General features: G+C 40.5%; 1 protein-coding gene across 1 annotated transcript in view; it reads right to left on the bottom strand.

The window, feature by feature from the left end:
- The window catches only part of COL24A1 (collagen type XXIV alpha 1 chain), a gene marked incomplete at both ends in the record, with an annotated part of 253,479 nt that overhangs the window by 71,978 nt on the left and 162,703 nt on the right, over window positions 1–18,798 (bottom strand). Inside the window, 7 exons of the mRNA XM_080916055.1 lie at window positions 1,093–1,200; window positions 2,964–3,017; window positions 11,596–11,703; window positions 12,085–12,138; window positions 13,359–13,412; window positions 13,762–13,815; window positions 17,743–17,796. Of these exons, the coding sequence (XP_080772181.1) occupies window positions 1,093–1,200; window positions 2,964–3,017; window positions 11,596–11,703; window positions 12,085–12,138; window positions 13,359–13,412; window positions 13,762–13,815; window positions 17,743–17,796 (486 nt within the window). The remainder of the gene's footprint in view (window positions 1–1,092; window positions 1,201–2,963; window positions 3,018–11,595; window positions 11,704–12,084; window positions 12,139–13,358; window positions 13,413–13,761; window positions 13,816–17,742; window positions 17,797–18,798) is intronic.

The raw sequence follows: 18,798 nt of genomic DNA, 5'->3' as shown, positions 1-18,798 counted from the left end.
GTAGCTTCAGAAAATGGACTGAGAAGGCTGTGGGTGTGATTTGATATTATATATAATACATAAAATTAATATATGTATATTAATCAGGGAAAAGGAACTCATAAATTTGAGAAGGGGGTCATGAGTCATGAGAGAGGCTTGAGGCAGGGGACATAGGAAGGAAAGAGAGAGGATAGGAAGTGGTACAATTACATTTTAATTAAATGTATATATATTTAAAAGTTTTTAAAGGTGAATACTTTTACAGAAAAAATTCCAAAGTAGAATCCTACATTAAAGGCAATATTTTGGGCTGCATTAACTCTGATGTTTATTAAATATCAACCATATTATTTAATGTTTTTAAAACATGGGCAAAAACAGAGAAACACTGACATGAAATGACTTAAGGCTAGGTGTTAAGGTGTCAATAAATAATGGCAGAAAGAGGTGGCTCTTGAAGGCCTTGGTGACAGGCCTGGCATTGGAGATGAGATGCACCCCCATGTTATAAATAAGTCCATGAAGTAATCTTCCTTTCATGCTCCGACTTTCTGAACGGTCCATCACATGCAAGCAATACAAATTTGCTGTCCCAGGCTGGGAAGCATCACACTTCAGGCCCCATGACAGGCAGAGTTCATGCAAAAGATGAGCTATAAATAGATGGTGGGGAGATTTGCCCCAAGTGCTTAGAAAGATAATTCAAACAGGGCAGGTCCAAGAGGTGGATGGAAACATATTTCAGGTTCACTTAATTTTCAAAGCGATTTGGCAACACAACAACAGCTTCAGACAGATATCAACTCCTGACTTGAGGTGCTCAGTGTATAAACTTTCCTACTTAACTCTGGAGTTAAAATCAGATTTCTCAAGCTTCATTTCATATTTTATTTCCATTTTCACTTTTATTCCCCTTCCTTCTTCAAGTCTAAAACCCACTAAGCTGTTTAATCCTGTGGAATGCTTGCAATTCTCGCCATCCCGCAGAGATGGATTATGTTCAGTGGAACCTTTGTGTCCTCCATAAAGTCAATCAAGATGACTCTGGAAGCATGCACAGCTCTTTTCCATCCCCAGTGAGTCAGTGCAGAAAAGAAATCAAATACTGACCACAGCACCTCGAGTTCCTCTGGCACCCTTAGGGCCACCTTCCCCGACGAGTCCAGGGGAGCCTCTGCTTCCAACTTCTCCCATGGGTCCTACTTGTCCTTTATCACCCTGTGGATGACATTTGCATGACGGAGATTAAATGTATTAACTCATTTAACTATGCCACATACTCGAGTGACTCAGAGGACATGTGATAAGCAGAATTCTATAGATTACTCTTATCACAATTGCCTGTCTTGTTTTGTGAGCCGGGGTCTCACTGTGTGCTTCTGGATGGCCTGGAGTTTACTATGTCGACCAGGCTGGCCTTGACTTGGGGGTGATCCTCTTATTTCTGCTACCTGACCGTTGGGATCACAGGTGTCTGCTGCCACATCTGATCTAGATTTGTACAAATTATTAACTTTGCTTTACCACAGATTATAATTCACAACAATAAGAACCTACCATCACATGTCATTTAAAAAAATAATACAGAGTTTTGAAAAGTTATTAAGAAGGCATTTTTGAAAGCAAATAATCAGGAACAATAGCATGCTCAGGAAGAATCCTATGTAATCCTCTTTCAAACATACGTTGCTACATACGTGTCTCTCTTTTGCATGTGTGCATTGTAACAACTCGAAAACAGGCTTCAGTCTCTGAGACAATCATTTCTACTTCAGCCTCCCAAAGGTTCGCTGCATGCAGGAAGGAGTGAGGGTGCAGGTCTGGACTTCGCAGACATCGATCACCCATGCAGAGCAAGAACCCATATTATTTCTCGTATTACTTCATATTTGAGAAACCCGCATGGCTTCTCGCTGGTGCCACAGCACAGGTGCTCACAAGCACCTTTCTTTTCTCAAAACAGGAACCAGCCCACTGTGTTATTGATGCTCAGGGTGGGAAAACACAGCAAACCTGTAATCACTCAGTCAAGACACCTGAGGCCTTCCTGACCGCTCTCGGGATTTATCCCACTTTCTAGGGGAGTATGAATTGTTGTAAAGACCCACATTGCATCAAATGCTGATTTCACTGTGGGTTTCTGGTACTTCCTGTGGTGTGTGTGTGTGTGTGTGAGGTGGGAGTGAGTGGGTGGGTGGGGGAGCACCCTCATAGAGGCAGGGGAGAGGGGGTGGGGTGAGGGGCTTGCCCAGGGGACCCTGGGAAGGGGGACAACATTTGGAATGTAAATAAATGAAATGACCAATAATGGCTCAGTTAGAGAACTAGGCTTTTGTGGAGACATACATTTAACTCAAAGTTAACTGTGTAAATGTACATTCGACAGTCACAGTCTGTGAGAAAAACTGTTACCATACTGCACCAATCCGATACTGAGACAAATTATTGATAAATACAAAGAAGCATTTTGATAGTCACATACTAGGATCATACAAATACATCAAGGATTTTGATTGTTTGGAAAAAGACAAAGTAAGCAAGTAGAAGTATTCTTGATTTCTGGGTTTTGTCACATGAGAAAAGTAAGAAAAACTAAACTTTTCAATTAGGAAATCATTTCTAATTAAACTAGAAAGAATAATTCTAATTCTACCCCCTAATTACTTTACTAAAATTGCTCTCAAAAAGCCCAAATGCAATATTTTGGTAGAAAATTATATATTTCCTTGTCCATTTTTTTTTTTTTTGGTAAATAAGAGACAAAAGAAAGATTGACTTTCCAAACTACAAAGAGGAAAATCTGTCCTCAAACAATGACAGTAATGTGCACTTCTATTGGATTAACCAAGTCTGCCCTAATGACACATCTGTAAATCTTTACACCTTATGTCTAATGCAGATGCAACCATTGCAGTACTCTGCAGACCTCTGAGCACAAGAAGGAAGAAAGCCCACATGAAAAGACATTACAAAATAATTACCTTTTTCCCAGGTCGACCTCTTTGTCCTGGGGTTCCCACGATTCCTTCAGGTCCCTGATCATTCGATATAAAAGAAATAAATGATTAAAAAGAGAAAAGTCTAGGATTCTAATTTTTCTACCAAATAATCATTAAAATAAACACTGAATATCAACAAAGGTTACTTTCAACACTATTGTGTGTATAGTGATTTCTCACAGGGTCACAGTGATTAAAAGGCAGAGCTAACACCAAGCTACCAAGTTCCTATACACACGTGGTCAACATAAACCTTAAACTGTTCTTTAGGAAGGAAGTTTCTTGGGATACACTCACTGTAAGTAAGGAGCAAGTGAAGTTTCTTAGAATGCAGCACTTTAATAATGAGTACTGTATTCTAGGGAGCTGCATTTAACTCAGCATTTTGTTGAGAGAACGAGGTTTAAAAATGTGTCTACTACATGGTCAAGGCAAGTCTCAACATCCTACTAAAGTGGAGAATAAAAAGTAGATGGAAAGAAAGGGAATAAAAGGAAAGGGAGAAAAAGGGCAGTCATGGTAAACTAAAATAGTATCTTAATTTCGACTGGCAATGTGTTTACTTTGCTAAATAGAGTTTGTAAAGCAGGAATAGGATGCTCTGTGGAGTTTATGTCAACAATGAGCAAGTGCACCAACAGTGGTCCAGGCTGCCAGTCTGAAAAATAGGTAATAATTACAGCTTTCTTTTCATTAGCTGGAAATGGAAATGGAAATTTCAAATTTGTGTCCCTGGAGCTTGGCAAGCTTCTGCAGAGAAGAAATAAATGGTGGTTGACCACTGTGCTATGCAGGCTCTTGATAAATATTTGCTGAATGAATAAACAGATCCCCGAGGAAGTGACTCACACCCTATACTTCCCAGCAAACACTATTCTAGACTCAGCTTCTGGGTCTAAAGTAGCCATGTCCTCTTGCTGTGTGACAGCTGCATCCAGAGGCAGAAACAGTAGCTGCACCTTGTGGAGGACTTCTCCTTGCAGACAAACAACTTTCCCAAAAGAAGTTGATTAGCCCGCAGAGAGTTATAACTGTTGGATTTTTCTAGTTTGGGCACTTCATAGCGAATGACAATGTTATTAAATTTATTAAATGACTCTGGGGTGAGAGAGTTGACTCAGCTATTAAGAAGAAACTCTTACTAATTATAATTTATAGAATATTTATCTCTTTATACAAGTATTTCTATTTATTATATGCAAATATTATCAATATTAAGAAGAAAAAAGAAGTGTCAACTTTAGCTTCTTTCTCAGGTATTTTCCCCACTAAGTATAATAGTGAAAGTGTTAATATAATGTTTTAATAATTTTTTTTGCTTCATCTTTTGGAGTATTAAACTTTGTAAAACATGTTACTCACACTTATACTATTTTAAAATGTTAAACTTTTTGTTTAACTAAATACAGTTTTGGTATGAGGACATTAAAAATCTTTTAGGTGTTATCAATATTTTTAAATGAAGTAAATTTAATATGTGTGGCTCCACCTGTCAACAAACAATTCATCTCAGGCACCTCTTGTTGGCTTACAGTTTGTGGGGTGCAGTAGATGATTCACATGAGAGTGTAGACATGTATAACATCTATATGACTCAGGCATTTCTTTGAAGATAGATTGCACCTTTGTCTCTGTTCTCGGACCCTTTCTCACCCCATTTTAAATTTACTAGTCTTGTCTCACAGCTCATTAAGATACTGTAGCACTCAAATTAGGAGTGGAAGTTATTGTCCCAAACCTTCCCACACCTGCGGCTTACAAACGTCTGCGCCCTTCTCTGTCTGAGAAATAAGGGTCCATGCCCTGGGTGAGGCCAGTGCCTAGTTTATGTTCTTGACCCCAGGCTCACCCACTCACTCCCCCAGCACCCCTCCTCCTGAAAGAGTCCAGTCTGAGGGCTCTATCAACACTTCTCCTGAATGTACCGCCCCTAACTCCACACATACAGGTTTGAAGCCCTGTGAGAGAATCCTAATCTTATCTCTTCCCCTCCCTCCATTTCCTTCCTTCCTTCCTTCCTTCCTTCCTTCCTTCCTTCCTTCCTTCCTTCCTTCCCCTCCCTTCACTTTCTCCTTTCCTCCCTCCCTCCATCTTTTCTTACCTTCCATTTCTCTGTCCCTCAGTCCCTCTGTCTCTCCCTCCTTCCCTTCCTTCTTTGTCTCTCCCTTCTTCCTTCCCTCTGACCCTCCCTCCTTCCCTTCCTCCTTCCCTCCCTCCTTCCCTCCCTCTGTTCCTCTCTTTATCAGACATTCATTTTTCTAGCCTCCTCTCTTTCTGGCCAAACTTTTACAAAGTTGTGCCTATTCCTCTCACCACGGACCTAATCTCTCATCTCTCTTCAGTTGGGCTTTTGCTCCTAGCACTGAAACCAACTTCTGGAAAGCCAAATCTGATGGTTATTTTATTTGAAACATTTTTTTTTTGTTACTTAAAACTTTTTAAAGCTGTTGTTTTCATTACAACATGTTTCCCTAGTTTCCACTTACTCTTAAGTAAAGATGTCTTTTCCTCTGTCCAGCTCTTTAATACGGGAGAGACCTCTTCCCTTTTATCCTCCCAGGTGATCTCTTCTTGCCCCATGTTGTTAAATACTTCTGGAATTCTCATAATTCCTAAACCATGTCTGCCATGTTCCCTCTACCCTGTGACATCTCCTCTTGAATTTCTAACAAGCCTCTAAAATTTTATGTACTCAAATTCAATTTTCAAATTCCCTACTCCTACCCCAAAACCTAGTCTCTCCATGTCCTCCTGTCTCCATTGCAATTAGACAACACTACAGAAATTATTAAAATACGTTTCTTTCTTGCCTGTTTTAGTACCTGCACTTTGTCCCTTCTAACTAAAGCCTTAGCAGGCAATGTCTTGAGAGGACTTTTCTATTCTCCTTTTCTTCACCTTCAACAACTTACAAGCTCAGTCCTTAAGACTTTTACTAGAAGAGAGAGGCATCTTTACAAGGGGGAGAGAGAAGGGGTGGGGAGACTTCACTGACATTTCCTCCATCTCAATTCAGGTTGATGCTCTATAAGCTCCAGGGCTCCTCTGCCTCCATCCCCCACAGGACTTGGACTACAGTTCTTTAAAAGCGTGCTGGGGACTCACACCCAGCTCCCCAGGCTTGAGCAGCAAGTGCTTTTAGCTACAGGCCATCACCCCGTGTGCATCTCCTTTCTATAGGTAACATATGTTGAGCAAATACAGACAGCATCTTGGTTTTGTGCAGTGAAAAAAACAGGCCAAGTTGAGGTTCAGTCTTGAGTGTTTGCAGCTTTTTGAGAGCAGTTACTTTGCTTTCAGAAGGGCTGTGTCACATAGATTGTCTTTCTAACAAGTTGATTCATGGAATGGAATTTATATACATTTAACATGTACAACACTCTTATTTGTAGTGGAGTCCATTATCTTTTTGTCGTTGTTTTCTTTTAAGCTTTACCTAAGAAGTGCCTGCCTATTTTAAGGCCACGAAGATTTACCCCTTACCCTCCGCTGCCACACTTTCCTCTAAGGCTTTTACAGTTGGAACTACAGAGCTTCTATGAGTTAATCCGTAGAGTGAACAGTGTCCAGCTTGATTTTGTGTACATAGGCAGATTGATGCTCTAGCATACTTTGAAAAGATCCCCATTTCCATAATGGAATGGCCTGGTGTGTCACACGAATTCTCATCCAAATGGATATTGTTTATCTATGTTTATCCCTTGATAACTCCTGACATTAGAAAATGTTAAACCAAGAAGGAATTATGATTCTCACCAAAGACTATATTCTTCTGCCTGAATCTTTTCAATATCCCTCCACTTTTTGAATCAAATTTCTTACTAAGCCTTTGAAAGTCTAACATGTTCTGTTTCCTACCTATTTCTTCAAGTTTAAAACACACAAACATACAAAAAAAAAAAAAAACCCAAAACCAAAACCAAAAACAACCTCTGACCGTTCATTGTGCTGTGCTGCTTTCTGGGCCTAAAGGTGCCCAGCAGACTCACTTCCACACCATTTCCCTGGCTGCTCCACCAACCAAAAAGGATCTTTATATAGTTCTTGGAATGGATCTAAGCTCAGTCAACCATTATTCAAAGAAGGTGTTAACAACACCATCATGTTATGTTTTCTATCTTGATGATTAGTTTTCATGGTCAATTTTCCATGACTTAGAGTCATCTGGTGAGTGAGAATCAGTTGAAGAATTGTCTAGCTCATGGTAGCTCATGGGGATGTGTGTATGGTATTTTCTTGTTGGCCTTAAATGACATGTTAAGGCCAAGCCCACTGTGGGTAACACATCCCCTAGTTAAGTAGCCCTGAACTGTATAATAATGAAGAAAGTTAGCTGAGCACATCCAATCATTCACCAATCAGTCAAGCTAGAATCTATGAGTTTAATCTCCCTTCTCTTAACTGTGGATGTGACCAAGTACTTGATTTGCCTCATGATATAACCTAGAATTATAAGCTAAGATAATCCCACTTTTTTTCTAAGATTATTTTTTGGCTAGAGTGTTTTATTATAGCAAGAGAAACAATTAGAACACTTAATTAAATATCTTTCCTGCACTTAATCTATAGTTTTCATTCATGACACCAATCATTTACATTTTTTAACTTTATATGTATTTTGCTATTAATTTACTTCCACCGTCTAATGACATTTACTCTCATCTAATGACTACAGAGCGCAACTATGGACTTCACCATTCTTAGTTTCTACTCTGTATGCTCAATTCTGAGCAGAGTAATAGAATCATAGAAGGTAGCAGAAGCTGTCTGGACATGTATTTTATAGAATCACGCTCTGAAGGGCTGAATAAAAAATTTAAAATGCCAAATAAAAGTAAGTGTTCCTTTCTATGTGTCTCCATGTAGGTTTCTGCGTGTGAGTCCGGATGCTGCAGTGCCCTGGAGCTGGAGTTACAGGTCATGTAAGCTGCCTGTCCTGGGAACTGAACTTCAAGTCTTCTGCAAGAGCAGTTGTGCCCCCACTGGTGGGCCCCACTCTCCAACCCCAGTGAATGCCACAGAGCCTCCACTTCCGAAGAAAATCTACAGAGAGGCTTCAGGTTAAGTAGATGAACACTGATGGAATTAGGAATATTAGGGGCAGAGCCATGTTGAGTCGACATCTGAGGAGCCTCGGCCTGCCAGTCTATGCAGTGGGTATGTGAAGTGTAAGACCAGAGGCTGGCTTTCCCTGTGATGCAGTTCTTCAGTGGGGACCAGAGGTTCAAAAACAGGGGGCCAGGGAAGGATTTCCGTATCTGTGATGTTTACTATGGAACAAAACCTTAACAGGACAATCACAGAATATACCCAGGTGACAAGATTTAGGTATGATTTTATTCCTGGATGTCACCAACCCCAAATTTCCAGTCAAAATATCCCCGGGCTCCTAAGGATAGTCTCACTCTACCTCAAGCAGATCAAAAAAGCACGTTTCATTAAGTCTGACTGGGGTTTTCACTAAAGAAATAAAACAAAAAAATCTCATTTTTAATACGTCCTACTTTGGAGTATTCCACATCTGTTTAGAGATGAGATGACATTGCGGTAGGTTCCTCAGATGTGGATGACCGACCATAAGTTAGACAGATGTTCTTTCCTAACGGAGATATGCATTTGGGCAACTGAACATTTTAGAATAGAATTCATGCATAAAATATGCATATTTCCTCTTCTGTTTATCAGAGCAACAGCTTGGATTTGAGTCCGTAAATTGATGTTTTCTGCACACTCCCTCAGCACCCATCTCATTTCCAATCTTCCAGAATGAAGAGCTTCTTTTTTTTAAAGTTTTTTTTTCTTTTCACCCCTTTCTTTGTTTATTTTGTAAAAATTGAGGTAGCATCTTTGCGACATTGCCCTCGGAACAATTTTAAAAGCACGAAATAAAACCAACATCAGGCTGCCTGATTAAGCAATAGTTCCTTGGATCATAAAATTCTTTTGAAAAAAAATGCCACGGTATTTTTATTGAGTTTATAATCTGAAAGGCATTTAAAATTCCAAAGAGAACAACAAAAAAAGAATAAAAAAAAGAAACGCACATGTGTTGTTGCTAAAAAAAGGGGGGGGTGGAGTGGGAAGAAAAAAGTAACAGAGATGTGCACTGGGCAGGGTTTGTCTTGGGAGGCATTAGGAAGCAGATGGAATCTGTGTTTATCATTTTCCATGCTTCGTCTGGAGCCCCTGTTCCATCTCTGTTCTCCCCATCACTAGCTCAGAGTTCCTGAGGATGCTGTGCTGTGTGCGAATGGACCTGCTGTGTGTGCATGGGCCCTTCTTTACCTCCATTCTATGTTCATGCTAGGTGTTTTAAAAGTCCTTGCTGAAGCACACATACACACGGACACACACACACACACACACACACACACACACACACACACACACTATCAGACTGTGTGTGCACACATGCTGGAGAAAAAAAAACCCACCTTTGAACGCTAGACATGTGCTTTACCCGCTAAGCAACATACCTGGCCCTGAAAAAACATCCATTTGTCTAGAATTATCCGGAATCACAATTTCTTGGCACAGGCCACTTTGCTTCTTTTACAGGTAGAGCCCTGATCCTAATGGAAAAAATTAATTCCCTAAAAAAATAATAAAACCAACCTATCAAGAACCCTTGGAAGGTAACACATAGAACCCAAAATGAATATTTCAATGAGGTTTGGGGATGCTGAAATCAGAGAATAAAGGAATTTCTGTCAGCTCTGACATCTGCTACAGTATTGTGAGCCTGAATTTTTTTCATTCTGGTGAAAGGAAGAAAAATACCATATAGAATCTTAGGAGGATTCTATGAGAGAGGGCAAGTGAGTTCACACTTAATCTCAGGGAAGAACTTCAAAGCCCTGTGTGTGCTGGGTTGAGGTGTCAGAGCAGAGGAAAAATAGTCAATTTACCATGAAGGCAAAACTGGACGGAACAATCTTCACCTGCCAATGTTCAAACACGATGAGGGTTTTGCTTTGTCCACACTTTAATTAGTTTTAATTAATGTAATTTGTATATGTAAGTGTGTGCTGCAAACATGCATGCACATCAGGCGCATGCCTGGCACCTGCCGAGCTCAGAAGAGAACATGGGACTCCCAGGGACAGGAGCTACAGAAGGTGCTTGTTAGTTCCCATGTGGGAACCCTACACAGGCTCTCTGCAGGAACAGCAAGAGCTACTAACTCTCCAGCCCCTTTCTGCCCATTCTTCGGGTATCAGTTTGAAATATGTGGGTGCGGTCCCCTGTTATTTGGGGAGATTGTTATATCATATTGCATCAATCATATTAGAGTGTTGTTTTCATCACCCTGAGAGGACCCCAGTGGCGTACGCCTGTGATGGGTGAGAGAGCTTCGTGTTTGTGTTGATTTTCAAGAACAGCTCTTTCTTCTTGCTGAGGCAAACTCAGCTGAGCTGACTAGGAAAGAGGCTATACCACCGATGTGATGTTAGATGCCAGTGGAGAGACACACAGTAAAAACACACAGCAATCACCAACCAACTTTATAAATCGTGCCGTGTTTCCAGCCTTCCTGTCTGGTGAATTCACCCAGGGCTAGTTCCTCGGTGTTTGTAGAGGCCTCATGTGGAAATACAGGAGCCCAGAAGAATGTGGTTATTGAGGAGGTTAAAGGCAGAAATGTGCTACCTTCCAAGAACACTTCCACAGCTCAAAGTGAATGTTGATTCTTTACAAGGCTGAAGAAGATCACCAGGGCACCAGGCAGAGGGAAATCTTGCTGTTTAGTAGAATCACAAGGCTTCTCCTGCTAAGTTATGGACAATCTCTAACATCAGGAAAACTCAGAGAAGTAAAACTAGAGTAATTCTCTATGCTTCAAAGTATCCGACCAGAGACAACAGTAACACTTCAAACTAGCAACTACCTCAATGATGGGAAGGTTGGGTGTGGAAAAGTGTCACAACTATCCTAAGAGCTTAAACAGGAGAGAAACTGCTCTCACATCTCCATCTTATATTTGCTTCAAGGTGAAGAAATTTGTTCACTATGACATTGTGAATTTCCTTTGCAATTCTGGAGCAGTATTGGTATTGCATCGTGCTTACAAAGAATCTTCTTCTAGGGGCTAGGAAGTTATTCTAGAACAAGAAGATGGCCTCATAGCAAAATACTTACACAAATTAAGTCTGAGACAACAGAAGACTTTCCCCAGCAAAATCTTTATGGAGGGAGTTCAACAGTTTATGGAAAAGCGTCTCTCCCCTTTTGCATCTGAGGATGACTTACAGTCTGGCTTTATCACCCACTCAAGACTCAGTTCAATATCTCCACTTACCATGCAGACATAAAAGAAGGTCAAACTGTGCGTGCCATGCCCATGCCCACATTTAACGTGTGTGTGTGTGTGTGTGTGTGTATGGTGTATGGTGCATGTGCATATGTGTGTGCATGTGTATGTGCACATGTGGGCATGTGTGTGTGGTGCATGTGTTATGGGTGTACATGTATATGTGCACATATATGTATAGTGCATGTGCAGGTTTGTATGTCTCTCTCTGGTGTGTGTGTGTGTGTGTGTGTGTGTGTGTGTGTGTGTGTGTGTGTGTATTTGTACTTATAGCGTTGAGTTAAGTGAACCAGCAGTACTTACTGGAGGGCCCATCTGACCTGGTCTCCCCACGGGCCCTGCTGTTCCTGGTGAGCCCATCTCTCCTTTATCTCCATCCTCTCCAGGAAGTCCACTTCCTCCTGGAGCCCCCTGGAACCCAATGAAAGATGTTTATTCTTAAAATGGTAGTGAGAAAATTATGTCATGTAAGAAGTCTATTTTTATTTGACACACAAAAGTAATTAAGCCTGACATCTTAAATATTCTGCTTATATTTTAGCTGAGGGCTAGGATATGGCTCAGTTGCTAGAATGAGCTCATATGATGCCTCGGTGCGAATCTGTGGCACTGAATAAAATCCATAATCCCAGAATTTAGGAGGGAGGGGAACGAGGGTTCAAAGTTTCAGTCATTCTCAGGATATATATTGAGGCTAGCCTAGGATGCAAGACATGATCTAAAAAATACATACATACAGACACATATATACATACATACATACACAGACAAAGGCAGGCAGACAGAGTTTACCTTTAATCCATCTTTTCCTTGGAGACCTTCTTCTCCAGGAGCTCCTGGTTCTCCCTAATTTATTTTGCAGCACACAAAGTAAGATTAAGGTTTTGGTCATTTTGTTGATCTTACTTTGCAGTTTGCCCCTAGCAGGTGTAGGAAGTAGCTAGTTCGTAACCATTTATTCCTATTCCAACCTCACCTCTAAAGAGGACCGGACAGTGTAAGAAACATGACTGCAGTCTCCTGGAAGAGCTCTGGTTATGCCTAAGACAGTCACTGCTGTAAATTCAGGGGCTGTGTGCTGCTGGAACACTAATACATTTTAGATAATTAAAGGTAACAGATTCATCTGGAGACTGGGAATTAATCCGGCTAGATCATGCCTCTGAGATCAGGGGATGTAAACACCGCCAGGATAAGAAATACAGTTCCCCGCTATACTGAACTTAAATGGGTTGATGTTACTAAACTCAGTCTGGATCCTTTTACTAGACTTCCAGTTTCTGAACTTTCTAACCTTCAGGGAGGCAAGGATTATGGCCAAGGCACGCCATAAGCCACCTTTTAGATAAAGAATTTGCAAAAGCACAGAACAGGGCTTATGAAGCTGTCACAGCAGTGATGCCTTCTTCATAAGAGAGTTAAAGTGAATTAACTGGTACTAATTAATAGAACCCTACCACTCATGAGCCCTGAATTAAGCTGATTTCTAACCCCCACCCCCTAAACGGAAAAGGCAAAAAAGAAAAGAAAAACCCTTCACTCTTTTTTTAGTGAAAAATTATCCTGAACATTGTTATTTTAGGGGAAAAAAAGCCAACTGATCATGGCTTAAAGTCATCTATACTATTATAACTTTTCTAGGCTATCAAATTACAGCTACTCATAAACACTTCATTTCATTAGCTTCACATGGTCCTGGTATGGCTTTTGAAACATAAATTTCATCTCAAATTTTCATCTGTCTCTTGGGTTAGACAATGTCCTGAATGTTGATCAGTGATTTGTGAAGTTCTTCTTCATGCATCGCTAAGCAATAACCACATGACCGAGAATTTTTGGCAAGCTCTTTAGAGCACACCTGGCTTTGAGAAAAGTCACTTAGGATTCCAAATGCCCAACTTAGAATGTGAACGGGGTTTATTGTGCAGGTTTTAAAGTCAGGAAACACTTCATAGTGCATATGAAAGGGTTATTACACTTCTTCTGGGTGTAATTAGGGTAGTTAAGTTTGGAGTGTCCCCAAACAAGTGGGTCAGTGCATTAAGCTTGATATTGAAGGTACTTACTCGAGACCCTGGCTCCCCAGTGGCTCCAGAAATGCCGGGAGGTCCAACGTCTCCCTGAAGAAACAAAGGGAAGGCTAAGCTTTCCTTCACTCAAGTTGCTCTTCACATCCCGGAGTGGATAAGAGACAGCATCTTAAGTACTGTCTGCTTTCCTGAAGGTCAGCCTTCATCTGCCTTCAAGATAGTGACTCACGCCTATACCCCCAGCACTTGGACATAGTGGCTCTCCATTAGTGTCAGGCCAGCCTGCTCTGCATAGTGAGTTCGAGTACAGCCCGGAACACACAGTGAGACACTGTTTCTACCTTGTTCCCCTCCAAAAAACCCAAAGGGATGGGGTTTGTCATACTGGGTGTTAAGTTAGAGACGTTTGTCTCGCTTACACTTTACAATGGTTGGTTACCTTAGCACCTGGTTCACCTTGCAGGCCAGAGTCTCCCTCAGTGCCTGGGGGTCCCTAAAAGAGCAAAGATTTGACAAGTTACAAGGGCTGTACCAACCCATGAGTTTCAGCTCAAAGGTTAGTGTGTGTGCAGAAGAGAGTTTTGCCTGCCTCTACACAAGTTTCAAAGCATAGAACAGACACTAGGGATCTTTAACAGTTCAAATACCAGAAGCAGGTTTGTTTGAAACTAGAACAATTAGGACCATTTCCCTCAAAACTTTCATCATTGAGACCCTAGAGGACATGCAATAATCTACTTCCTACAGCCCCAAGTTTCCTATCCTCAGATTTAAATATCATTCTCTGCCTTTATCATCACGTCCCTTCCTCCTGTGCCCATCTAAACCACCTTCCTAAGGATCAATTAATGCTTTTCATATTTTTCAAATAAAATATACTAAATAAATTAAGGTTATAGTTGTCACACCCAAAAGTAGATGTACTAAATTGTTTTTCTAGTTTTTTTTCTTTTTAATGTTGAGTCTAGTGTTGTTGGGGGAGCTTTGATTATTTTGACCTTGAAAGCACAATTTCTTGCAATCTTTGGTTCTTTCAAGGTCTGAGGCTTCAACAGCTGCTGCACTCTTTCTATATCCCAGAAGCATAAATGGTGTTTTATATTGTTCTGTTTTGTGTGTCCTCTATGTGCCCCTCCCCAGTCTTATTTATTTACTTTATTCTTCCATCATTTTCATTAATAATGTGTGTGTATGTGTGTAATGTGTGTGTGTGTCATCAGATCATGCCACATCTCCCAAATCGTCCCTGATTCACGTCCCCCTACCTACAGAACTCTGTGTATTTTTTAAAAAAGAATCCTGATTACCAAGTAGTCCAGCCCAGATCTTTTTGGACTTGTGGTCTTCTACAGGGAAGCAGTGGGCTTGTCAAGGCTCTAAACTTGGAGGACATTCTCACTTTCTCTCTGCGACTAACAACCTCCCAGCTCTGTGGTTGGGAGTGGAACTGTGTGCCTTCTTTCAACCTTACCCCATCTTTCCTCTACTCTGTTTTAAATTTCCTTTCAGAACTTCTGCAATATTTTTGATGCACAGATGAGACTCTTTTTTATAATTATTAGAGATTAAAATGATGACTGCATAGTTAAATAGTATTTTAAATGGAAGAAGTTCAGTTTTTCTTTTTCTCGTCACTCTGCTGAAAGGGTGAGGAACATCTCATCTTTTATTTGCTAACGGTGCTCTCTTTTCACATCTTTATCACCACAGAACCTTATCTACTTTCTTAAAAACTTTAGGCTTCGAGGTCTGATTTCTCCGTGGTTTCTTCAGGCTTGGGATGTGGTCATAAGTGCTGCCTTTGGGTCAGTCAGCACTGTCATTTGTAAGCTATTTGCCTTGGGTGGATAAGCAGACTGTGGCATCTGCTCCCCCAAAGCCTCCCGGACTCAGAAAGAGGCACTGTCATTTCTGTCACGTGACCTAGAAATGTCAGAATGACTTGACTTCTCTTTCCACATATGAGGAATCTGTAGAATTAATAACATGCATCTGTGTGCATACATCAATCAATTCTGTTCACCAGCCTCCTTCTTCCCTCTCCCTTCATTGCTTCTTCCCTTCCTTCTTTCTTCCCTCCATCCCTTCCTCCACCCCTCCCTCCTTTCCCTATCTTTTCTCTTTGAATAAGCCCTCATTACCTTAAATCTATTTTTTCTTCTTCAGCTCTCCTGCAAAAGGCTCTCTCTGCCTTTATTCTCTCTCAATCTCTCTCTCTCTCTCTCTCTCTCTCTCTCTCTCTCTCTCTCTCTCTCTCTCTCTCCTCTCTTCCTCCTCCTCCTCCTCCTCCTCTTCCATCATAATCTCACAGCACAGCCCAAGCTCTCCCAGAGTTCACTGCTTCACAGGCTAGCCTCGAACTCAGAATGACCGTCCCCCCCCCACATCGTCTCAAGTGCTAGGATTGTAGATGTGTGCACAGGTGACCCTCTTCAAAACCTTTGTTATAGGAAGACCTTTTCTTACTTACAATTGCTGAGAAACATTTCTCATTCAGCTTCTAGAATTATTTTTCCAAAATATGAATCTGACTTCACTACTGCCTTGTTTTTTAGTGGAGTTCTTGTGACTTTTCATGGTTTCTTTCTAGCTGTCTCCATTCTCTGCTGACAGTTAATATTCCAGACAGCCCTATAGTCTGAGGGTCTCCCTTGTACCAGCCTTCTTCCATGGCTTCTCTTATTGGTAGTGTCCTCTCTATTCTCACTAAAGACCCTTTCTCCCCCTTCAATCTCATGTTTTACATTCCCATATACATGTCTTATTTTCTTCCTCCCTCAGGCAGGGTCAAAGCAGCAACTGCTCTGTTCCTATATACCCTCATCAACTTCTCAACTTCTGCTTTACTGAGCTTGACCCATTGCAATATAATGGTTGTTGATGTAGGCTGTACTCTGAAATGGAATATAAGCTTGTACAGGACTTGGGGACTTTATCTGGCATCCTTGCATCCCCTGTTGAACACACAGTAAGAGGCATGGCATTGCCAAGGAAGGAGATCTATGTCCTCAAGCCCAGGAGGAGTAAACCATATAGAAATTAGTGTGTTAAGAACTCAGTTAATTTGGGTGCGTGATTTTTTTTATTTTCAAGTTTTTTAAATAATAAATTTCATAGAATTAAAAAATGAAATGGATATTTATTGTAAAGGTTATGCAACTTTTAAAGAATCTCAAGAATGTTGTGAGGAATAAAAAATGGCGATGATGAGTTGAGGGCTTGAGGGGAGTTGGAAGAGGTACTGTGTAAAGGGAAAGGTTAGGCTTTTTCAGGAGAGTGGAAGAGAGAAGGATATATTTAGAGTGGCATTCAAAGAGGAAAGATGAGAGGGTGAAGAAGAAGGGGCAGGAAAAGGGGGAGGAGAAGGAGAAAATGGAAGGAGAAAGGGGGAGGGGAGAGGGCAAAGAAAAAGAAGGAGGAGGAGAAAGAGGAGAAGGAGGAGGAGGAGGAGGAGAAGAAGAAGAAGCAGAAGAAGAAGCAGAAGAAGAAGAAGAAGAAGAAGAAGAAGAAGAAGAAGAAGAAGAAGAAGAAGAAGAAGAAGAAGAAGAAGAAGAAGAAGAAGAAGAAGAAGAAGAAGACGAAGAAGAAGAAGAAAGGGTAGCTTAGGGTGACTCTCCGGTTGGGAATGCTGAGCATCATGGGATCTTTCAGTGAGATACTCTTGAAAATGGAACAACAGGAAAGTAACGGCTTTGCATATAGAAAAAGAAGAACAGGAACGCACAGATTTTACACATGAGATGTTTATGGGCTATCTAGGTGGACAGATACATAAGGGGTCATCGAGATGTCAATGGGTGCTTAAAGAAGAGAAGCATGAGTTACAGCTTTTATGGTGACATTAGTATTAGCAAAGCTGAGGAGGTGCGAGGGAAATTTCATATGAATCTGAGAAAGGATAATGAGAAGATAAAGTGAGGAATCAAGAGATAAAATCAGAGATAAAGATGGGTATACAGACCGACAGATAACTTTCACAGATGCCAGGGAAGTGGTGGTAGGGAATGTGTGGTATTATTTCTAAGGTCAGAAACAGAAATGAAGTGACTGAATTTCATAATTATAACCAGTGTGGTTTATTATTCAAATGGCTTAGTAAGTAGGGCGGTGTCAAATTTCCCCCTTCTCTGAAGGATGCCACCTCTTAGTGTGAAGAGCTGTCAGGTCATCAGTGAAGGAAAGTCTGTATTCACACTGTGTTCCATCATCTCAGTGAACTAATTCTTAGAGGAAAACTTCGTCTGAGATTATCTTCACACATTGATTATCTCTGTCTTTTTACATAGTTTTAGGTTTTATTTTCTAAATATAAAAGAAAATTATACAAAATAATTCTATCTGACATATACTTAGTTATTCAATTCACCTTATTTTATAAAACACATTGATTCAAAATTTTGAACAAATCACAAAATGTTACCTCCACACCCATCTCTCCAGGAAGTCCAGTATCACCAGGCAGGCCTCGTGGTCCCTATATTCAAAATAAATTGAAAATATGAGAATCAAAGTTTACTCTTTTAATAAACAACACATCTCAACTTCACCTTAACAAATAATATCTGACCATCATATTTGTATAAACACAATTTTAGCTTTGGGTGATCCATCTGTGTTGCTTCATGAATGATACTAAACTATGCTTGTACTCAAAGTAAAGATAGTGCAAGGGGTAGGTACTGTTACATTTTTATTCCCTAATTCACTTGTCCATTTAACAAACATTTACAAATACCTAATAATTTTCAAATATTGTGCTGTCCTAGCTATCTCTAACTGTGGACATGGCTGTGAAGGGCTGTCTTGATCATTAGTTGATGTGGGAGAGCTCAGATTATTGTGGGCGGCACCATTCCCTAGGCAGGTGGTGCAAAGATTTATAAAAATGCAAGCTGAGCATAAAGCTGTTACTAAACCAGCAAACAGCATGCCTCCAGTGGTTTTTGCTTCCAGGTCCTGCCCTGACTTCCCTCATTAATAGACTGCGACCTATCAGCTAAAATGTACCCTTTCTTCCCGAAGATGATTTTGGTCAGAATGCTCTATCTCAGTCACAGAATGGAACTAGAACCTGTGTTAAGGGCTTTCACAATGCACCTTATTTAATATGCACGACAGTCATATATCTCCTTAAGAACTCTGGCAAATACATGACAAACAAAAATATTATAAAGGAAAAATATCTATTTCCCTCCTCATCTCTATAGTCTTGCCTTTCCCAGAATGCCACAGTGTACAGCTTTCCAGTCAGGTTTCTTTCATTTAGCACCATACACTTGTGGTTTGTCTACAAATATTTTAATTTCATGGCCCCTTTTATTTACTTCTTTTTGTTTGCCAAATAATATTATGTTGCATGACTCTAAGGAACTGTATCCATTTTTATGGCTTTAAGGTTATTTTCTCATAAGGATTTTATTTTTTATAAAGCTTAGGGATTTCCCTCCATTCTAAGTTTGTTGAGAGTCTGTATTTT

Source organism: Micromys minutus (assembly GCF_963924665.1).
Source record: "Micromys minutus genome assembly, chromosome: 4".
Classification (NCBI taxonomy): Eukaryota; Metazoa; Chordata; class Mammalia; order Rodentia; family Muridae; genus Micromys; species Micromys minutus.
The sequence above is the reverse complement of the archived record's forward strand: the minus strand, read 5'-3'. Positions and strand labels throughout refer to the sequence as shown.